This window comes from Pungitius pungitius, chromosome 2 (assembly GCF_949316345.1).
Source record: "Pungitius pungitius chromosome 2, fPunPun2.1, whole genome shotgun sequence".
In the NCBI taxonomy this organism is placed as follows: Eukaryota; Metazoa; Chordata; class Actinopteri; order Perciformes; family Gasterosteidae; genus Pungitius; species Pungitius pungitius.
Genome location: NC_084901.1, coordinates 11,728,144 through 11,736,766, shown reverse-complemented (window position 1 = coordinate 11,736,766; position 8,623 = coordinate 11,728,144). Strand labels below are relative to the sequence as shown.

The following is an 8,623-nucleotide window of genomic DNA, read 5'->3' as shown; positions in this document are numbered from 1 at the left end:
AGTAAATGACTGTCAGCCTGGGAGGAGCAGTCTTAAAGCACGGACCTACCTGCAGCACATTCTGTACTTGAGAGTTGTTGTTTAGTGACCTTCCATCTTCCACATAGTAGAATGCTGGCATTCAGTGCTGTTGTAGACCAAGAGTTGTGTACACATCCAGGACACTGTGTAATGCTCTACTAATATGTTTCCCAGTAACGTTTGTGCAGGAATGCAGCTATTTAATTATTATTATATACATATTTATATACAACAAATCATGATTGGATTTGAGATGTTTTCTCCTATTGACCTTTACCAATAGATTTACCAATTTCTAGATCTAAACCTTCTACCTGTCTCTTAGACCCCATCCCGACATGGCTGCTTAAAGTAGTTTAACCTTGAGTTAGGACATCTACTGGATATTATGAATCTGTCTTTGTTGAAAAGGCATGTACCTCAGTCTTTTCAAAGTAGTAACTTCTTCTTAAGAACCTACTCTTGATCTAGAGGTGATGGCTAACTATCGATGCACCTTTCCTCTCTTCTCATGCTTAAAAAGAAGTTGAAAATTAGTTCTTCGACTTTGCACATAACAATGGTTTATTTGAGGATTTTTATTCAAGATTTAGGGTGCATCATAGCACAGAAATTACAAATGACCTTTTAATTAAATCCGACAGAGGACGTCTCTATTCTTGTCTTGTTGGACCCGCAACAAGTTTGTGTTTGTAAACGGTGAACCCTCAAAGAGCGTGAACATTAGTTCTGGAGTTCCACAAGGCTCTGAGCTGGGACCAATTTTATTGGTGCCTGACTGTTTTCACTGACAGTCAGGCACTTCCTGTCTTAAAAGTATTGAAGATTGTTAATTTGCTACTTCTAGACTACTGTAATTATTTACTATCAGGCAAAGTCTCTTAAGCCTCTCCAGTTGATTCAGAATGCTGCAGCACATCTATTAACAATAACTAAGAAAGTAAATCACCTTACTCCTGTATTAGATTCTCTACATTTGCTCTATGATATGAAGGAGCTTATAGTGCAGATGTTATTACAGCTCACAAACTGCTAGAAAAATGCGGCAATGGTTTGTAAAAGTTAGAACTGTGCGATCAGTAAATGTAACATTAGCTTTAGTCAGATAATACGGATGAATTAGCATCCGATTTAAGGTCAGTTCAACTGAAAGCATTTGGATTGTGATATTTGGTCTTAATGATGGGTTTTTTAATTGCATTGTTCAATTGTGTCTGTGGCCTTAAACTAGAGTAGGTCATTAGGTGTACTTAAAGGGAACATGCAGTCATTATGCACGTTCAAAAATGTTGTCTGTCCATATGTATTCCTAAGTCGACCCGTGAAGCCTCAACCCAACATTGCAGCACATCAAAATGACATTCATGGGGGTTTCGACGATTAACCATTTGTCTTTTTCATTGCATAGAGTATGACTGCTTCTAAGGTTAGGTATATAATTTACCTGCCTCACCTTGAACTCCCACATAAATATTAGCTTGTGATGGAGTACAACAGGGAGCTGCAGCAATGCAGTCTGTACGGATGCCGCTGATTACTCAGATGAACTGAATGCTACAGGCGTACATTTTGGCCTTGGGTGAATACCTGAGGGTGAACTTGTTGTTACTTTCAAATGTGGATGAAGTCACCACAATGACAGCCTAGAAGACGATGTTCCCTTCAAATTCTTCCTCAAGGTTTGTCGCTACATTCCTATGTTGGGTCACACAATTTCATTGTTTGAATATGGTTTCTACTTTTCTCTCTGGGAGATGCTTAGTTGAGTTAGAGATGTTGTCATTAATGATTTGTTTGAGGGTGTTTGATTACAAGTGAGGTGATTCTTATCGGAACTGTAAAGGCCTAGTCATCCGCAGTCAGTAAATCCACCTCATTAGCTTCTACTGGATGAAAACCACCTCCAACTAAAATGACAGTTGGCCTCACATGAAGAGCTCTGCTCAATAACACGGTTCCACCAGGAGAGGTTTGGCCTTTCGCTTCCCGGTACAATAATAATAATAGTAAGAAAAAGTGAGAAACAGTATCCCTCAGAACAACTGGGAGACAGCCAGTCCTTGTGGCATTCCTGGCCTTCTGGAAACAGAGCAGGCCGACTCGCTGGCTTCTGCCGAGCAGCTGAGACACGGGGACAGAGAGGGAAAGCATCTGGGAAGGAAACTCTGCTCACTTCATTTGCACTGAAGATTGGGCCACTCCCGATCAGGGGGACTCCCTTCAGAAAATACAACCAGATGGCTGCTTTTGAAGTGCCCCTTCGCCTGTGTGTGTGTGTGTGTGTGTGTGTGTGTGTGTGTGGGTGTGTGTAACCCTCGGGCGTTGTCGTCCAGACAAACACAAACTTAATTTCGTCAGACCAAAGCAAGTCTGGTTTACTGTAAGTGTGGGAGCAGACAAGAGGGTGGAGGCCAGAATCTAAGGTGGCTGGGAACAATTGAGTGCAGCAATGAGTCTTTAATTTACAGAGTCCAATGAAGAAATTATACAATAGATGGGTGCATCGTCTGAATCAGTATTTTTTTTCCAGTTCTTATTCAAAAAAAGTCTCTTCCAGTCAGCACTTGGTGCTGTGACGTCTGCTTACGTGAGTTACAGTAGTATTACAAGTGACTCACAGGGGGAATTCAGATTTCTATTTTTATTTAATGAAATATACTGAGAACTTCACAGACTACAAAAGTACAGTACACACTGTCATGACAGAAAAAGTTTAGAAACTGACGTATCCATATTAATAGTAAAAATGGGAGCATGAGAACTTGATGGCAGAAATAAATGTTAAATCAGATTCTGAAATAACATTTTTATTTGATCTTTTGACTGAAAATCTTAATCCACATGTCCTAAACTGAAAGAAAACTCACTGAGGCTGTCATCTTTCCTTCTTTATTTCTTTCCACGTGGTTTTAGCTCAACTCGACAGCTGCTGTGTCTCATCGATGGGATCACGGAGGGTAGTCCTTCTTCAAAGTGCTGTCTTAATAGGGATGCCCTAACGAGGCGGTGGGAGGAGCCCATCCTACAGGTCACAGAAGAGGCCACAGGTTCAGACATGTGGGAAAAAAGTGATTGAAAACAAAACAGGAAGTCACAATTGACTTTGATGCTGCATCGTTGAATGTAACGAGTTAAAATGAAGCATTCTCATTCAGGTCTGTTACAGGGGTTGGTATTTGGCCCCGGGCGCATATTTCAGCCTGTTTTTTGGCCTCTGTGTGGAGAGAGATGTTTACAAAAAGCTAAACTGATAATACAGGTGGTTAGCACTGTCACCTCACAGCAGAAATCTCTTGGATTTGACTCCGCCCAGTGGCCTTTCTGTGTGGAGTCTGCACGTTCTCTCCGGCCTCCTCCCAAAGTCCAGAGACGTGCTCTGGGGATTAGGTCGATTGGTGGCTCTAAACTGCCTGCAGGTGTAAGGGTGACAGATCGTTTGTCTCTGTGTCAACCCTGTCTCTCGCCTGACGTAAACTGGGATTGACTCCGGCCTCCCTCGCAACCCTGTATGAAGGATGGATACGGGTCAGGTTAAAATGTGGGTTGGAGTTGACCCCAACAGGTTTTGGAAGGCCACTAGAGATATTAGACGGGGATTTGGAGGTGATATTTTCTTTCAAACTAGGCCTTTCTTTAAAAGAACTATTCCAACAACACAGAATAAGTTCTAGACATTCCTAGACGAGCTCCTAATCAGTTATGGACTTTTTCTACAATTGTCATATTGTATGTAAAATATAGTATATTTATGTAGAGGTGTACAACTCTGTTGCTTCACACATCTAAACATTTTTATCATTAATCATCTTGATGTAGAAAATCATTTTATGTCAAAAGTTTTGTTCGATCCGAGGCGTGTTTCTTTGGGGTTTATGGGCTTGATGAACAGATTCTCATCTCACATCTGCAGCTCATTGCAGGGAGCTGATTTCCAGGATGCGGTGTATGGTGGGGCAGCGCGGCACTGGACCATCACAGCATGCAGCGCTCTTGTTTATCTGATTTTCAAACAAAAGCCCCCCAGTTCCTGCCCGCTTATCTGCCCCGCCCCCCCCCAAACGTTTTCCTCCTCACCTCTCCTGCTGCCAAAATGTCATGAGAGGGAGAGCGGGTTTCCTGACAGATGTGAGTGCATTAACAGAACCAAACTAATTAGTTATAGCAGAGGGACCAAAGTAACAGGACTACTTTCCTTGGGCCTGAACGCATCCCGACTTGGAGGAGGGGGGGGGGGGGGGGGGGGGGTCACTAATACAGCAAGCAGTTGCAGACGAATGACTTCTTTGTACATGGTGCGCCCTAGTGGTAAACAAGTGCAACTGGGTTCGTTGATGGAAATACTGCTTTTAAATCAGAAAAGTTAACATATCAAACTGAGAGTACAAAATCTTTCATGTTAATTTATTACCACTCATAAAGCCTTAAATTAAATCAGTAAATAAATCACTAAATCATTATTATTAAGTCTGTTCTTTCAATACTTCTTTAAAATAGATATTCCCTGGCATGTAGCATGTTAAAGAGCATTCTTCTATGATTTCATGTTTTTAATTTAAAATTTTCTTACAGCATGCTGATGCATATCAACCTGAGCCAGTTACAATGAGAGAAACCAAAGGGAGCGACGCGAGTGCAGCTTTTCCCTCAAGATGCTTCTGGTTGAAAAGACAGTTTGGATTTCTATTTTCATTCCCTGGTGGACTTGAATGGAAACTGTAGCATAAGCAATTACAAATTCCACATGCTTACTTTATAATCAAAATATCATTGGCGTGAGTTAGACCTGGTGGGTGAAAAAAAGACAGAAGAGAGGAGCTTGGATACATTGACCTGACTCACCTGGGACACTCACTAATAGCAGAGATACTCCATGATGAGCTTTGGTATGTTCAGTTGACCTATGACCTTCAGAGCTCTGGTGCCCAGCTTGGTCCTCAGTGCCAACCTGCTGAGCTGCTGCAGACTCATGGGGTTGTCTACAGAAGGGTAAAACAGGCTGATATAAAAATTCTAGCTATATCTGGCCGATAACATCACAGAATTCATCTTTAATATTTTTCTTACTTTCATCTTCTTCTATTAGATGTAATCAAAGGGTGTCAGTGGAATAAAAAGGTGTTCATCATCTCATTAGCAGTCACTGCACTGCCTAAACAACACTTGACATATGAGCAGCTTTGTGACACTCGTGACCTGGAAGTGTAAAGCAATCCTTGCACGCCACCTGCTGGTGCTGCCTTGATACTACAATTTTGTAGAGTTCCACAACTCCAATCAAACAAACCTTGTAGACTGTGTTTGTGTTCCATGACACCCTAATGCATAACTTACTCTCATAAAAGGTCAAGCAGGTGGCAGAGGGAGAGCCTGGCGTGGTGTAGTCCACAGGTCTCTTGTTGTGCTGATCCCTGGCATAGACGTTGGCCCCGAACTCCACCAGCGTCTCCACCATGTCAACCTGCATGGTCTTAGCAGCGTGGTGCAGTGGAGTCTCGTGTAGCCTGGCGGCATTCACCATAGCGCCTTCAAAGGAGAAGAACATTCAAATCAGTTGTGGAAGGACAAGGCGGTCTAGTATATTTATGTAAATATATTGTTCTATCATTATGTGACAAAAATCATTTTTGACAAACTTTGACATCCAGCAAACAAACAAATGCTTTATTGTGTTTACTATTATGTAATAGTATTAGTAATAACAAGTTATGGTGTCAAATTTGTTCATAAAGTAAAATAAATCAATGCACAATTCTATTTAATTAGCTAAACCGTGCAAACTGCAGGTAACAAGTACTAGATTTAAAGTGAGGTACATTTTCCCATCCTGCTTTGCAGTAAAACTCACCTGCGTTGAGCAGTTCTTTCACACAGTCTGTGTGTTTGTTGGCACAAGCCACATGTAGCGGGGTCCCGTAGTAAAGGTTGTACGCCTCCAGAGAAGCCCCCGTGGCAATCAGCAGCCTCACACAGTCAGAGTTTCCTGGAAAAGGACATTTGTTGCCATCTAACTTTTGTGAAGATTGATGTGAGGCCTAAGTTGATCTGACCGAAGCCGCAGAGGAGTGAGACATGAGCCGAGGCCCTCACCTCCCAAGCAGGCCTCGTGGAGGGGCGAGGCCGTGCGGGAGGTGAGGGCAGGGTCGGCCATGGCGCCGTGATCCAGCAAGAGCTGCACACACTCCAGACTGCCGGCCGAACAGGCATCGCACAGCGGGGTGCTCCCGTCTACGTTCCTTGCATCCACCTGAGATGCATTATGGGACATAGGTTTGTATACACAAGTACTTCAACCGTTCTCACACTTCCTTTTGTCCACTCAATTGGAAGGAGTACTCTGGCGAAGCTGCGTATATATCTTTAAGCAAACCAATATTTGTTCACAGCAATATAATCACACCCAACGTTAATGCTACAATACTTTTATGAATAAAAGGTTCGAATTATGTGGGATTCACCAGGCACACGTGCACGTTCCGTTGTGTTTTAAGGTCGCCCATGTTACAGCGGACAGGGGCCCGTCTCACCTGGGCTCCGGCGTCCAGCAGCAGGCGGACACACTGCGCCTGTCCCCGGAGGCAGGCCTCGTGCAGCGGCGTGATGGAGTCCACCGCCACGATGTTGACCGACGCTCCGCTCCGGATGAGGTGCTCCAGCTGAGAAGTGTGGCCGAGAGACGCCGCCTTGTGCACCTCCGTTCTCTCCGACCAGAAGCCTGCGGGGTTACCAGCGGGGTTCAAATAAATGGCGGTTTATTAACGGTGACTTGATAAACAGCTCGCACACCGTAGCTATGGAATAACTGGCCTGTTTAAAGTAAAGAGCATTAAGCAATTGGTCAGTTACATTAATTTATGTTGGCAGCAGCTAGCTCCGGTAAAATATGTTAGCAGTCTGTGGGTAGCGTGACGTCAAACCACGGCCAGGAGTCAAAAAACTAATCTCTGTAATGTCTTCATTTCATACTCACCGATGTCTCCAAAAAAATATGGACGAGCGTGTTCAACTTCCATCCTGGCCTTTTGTCTCCAGAAGAAATGATGCCGGCGGTGCCCTAAGACGAGATGTTTATAAACAGCCGCGTCTCGTTCATGTTTACGTGCCGCGGCCGTCACGTGACGAACCCGGAACTGACACTCTAAGCGTATGCTGGGAGTGTCCTCATACGGACTATTCATTGTAGGACCTTTGAAGAAAAAACTTTTATTGGGAGTCAGACGAAATAACGCAACATTAACCGAATATCAAATCAGTCCTGAGTCACATGACCGTCAAGAAATATTGCAGAAAACCTCGTCTAATACGCAGATTTTGTCCAGTGCTTTCCGTTAGATATGCTGTATTCAAAATCAATTAGTCACTCATACCGGCTTAAAATATATTCATGTGTCACCCTGTAGCAAAGCAGGCTGATCAGAGGTAGCTGTGGATATGGTGGGATATGTCCAGCTGACCTCTGACCTCTGAGGCTCTGCTACCCAGCCTCATCGTCAAGGTGATTCTACAAAGCTTCTGCAGACTTAAAGGATTACCCAAGAGATGGCACAGAAGAGGCAGAAGCCATCAATCACCTCGTAAAAAGCAAAACTTCTAACAAGAGAACAGACGAGACATGTGTGAGGTGGAGACTCAGGCGTTGTGTAGTAGACAAGCCTTTTCCCCAGGTTGTCGCCAGTGAACACGTTTGCTCCAAACTCCATCAACCACCTGATGGTGACCACTAAGTCGACTGGTTATGCTGTATGGTGCAAGTCCATCTCGGGGAACCTAACTGAGTTCACGTTGGTACATGCAGGACGTAAAAGAATTCAGGCCCCGATTTAAATAGCGATTTAGTGTTATTGGAGTATACTATAAATCCCAAATTCTCCTTCGGTTTCCTTAGTGGGGTACAGCCTGCTACACTACCTATATAATAATTGTCAATAAATAGTTAATTGTTTTAAGTCATACTAAACTTCTTCGTTAGCCGCTAGTTCAGTAAAGAATGCCGCTCAGAGCAGCAGAAATGTAGATGTTTTTTGCTTGCGTTGCACATATTCACCATCATTGAATCCACACAGAAACGGGAGGGCAAAAATAGTAATCAAACACAGCTTTGATTTGTGATAAAGTTGTTTTTACTTTGCAGTATAGAAATCATTTGAGTCCAAGATGTCATTTTAAGTTGTTCAACACAGGAGATACCAAAAGAACTCTCATCAGTTCAATACTGCTGCAGTACACGTTTTGGTCCTTCTTAAGCAATTACAGTCAACACATCCCACCAATCTGCTGTCAATGTTCAGAACATCCCCCACTTTACATGATACAGGAACGAACAGATGTCTGATGCATCAGAGGGACCCAAGCTGAATGCGAAACATTTGGGTGGTTTATGCTGGACCACGGTTGCCCTTGAGTGGCTTGGTTTATAGGATGCGTCAGGCCTTGATAGAGCTATGCAAGGAAAGGGGTCTAACAAAAAAATATATTTATAGATAACAAAATACATTGACAGAAATATCAAACCCTCTTACCTACATAAGCGGCTAAAGATGGAAGCTGCAGTTTGAGGCGCTGTGTCACACAGCGGCCTGCTGATGCTGCCCTGAATGTGCTGGGA

At 43.4% G+C, this 8,623-nt stretch overlaps 1 protein-coding gene across 2 annotated transcripts; it reads right to left on the bottom strand.

Annotated features, from left to right (window-relative positions):
• Window positions 1-2,458: 2,458 nt before the first annotated feature.
• Window positions 2,459-7,162, bottom strand: LOC119211186 (ankyrin repeat and SOCS box protein 13-like). 2 transcript variants are annotated; one of them, XR_009945933.1, is made up of 8 exons: window positions 6,989-7,162; window positions 6,546-6,733; window positions 6,109-6,265; window positions 5,867-6,001; window positions 5,353-5,544; window positions 4,861-4,997; window positions 3,298-3,525; window positions 2,459-3,043 (listed from the first exon to the last, which is right to left on the bottom strand). XR_009945933.1 is itself a non-coding variant. In XM_062560416.1 (7 exons), exons 1-6 carry the CDS (start codon window positions 7,029-7,031, stop codon window positions 4,873-4,875), a joined length of 840 nt encoding a protein of 279 aa, XP_062416400.1. In that variant the 5' UTR covers window positions 7,032-7,162; the 3' UTR covers window positions 2,459-3,043; window positions 4,861-4,872. The 2 variants fall into 2 exon arrangements, 1 of the variants encoding a protein (XP_062416400.1); XM_062560416.1 differs by lacking the exon at window positions 3,298-3,525.
• Between the last annotated feature and the right edge of the window lie 1,461 nt (window positions 7,163-8,623).

What these genes read in the sequence shown, in the direction of transcription:
- LOC119211186 (XM_062560416.1), bottom strand. Translation starts at nt 7,031, where the DNA reads ATGGAAGTTGAACACGCTCGTCCATATTTTTTTGGAGACATCG. An exon ending in TGCTGGACGCCGGAGCCCAG is followed by an intron (nt 6,266 to 6,545) that starts GTGAGACGGGCC and finishes AATGCATCTCAG; the next exon opens with GTGGATGCAAGGAACGTAGA. An exon ending in CTGCTTGACCTTTTATGAGA is followed by an intron (nt 4,998 to 5,352) that starts GTAAGTTATGCA and finishes ACCCTTCTGTAG; the next exon opens with ACAACCCCATGAGTCTGCAG.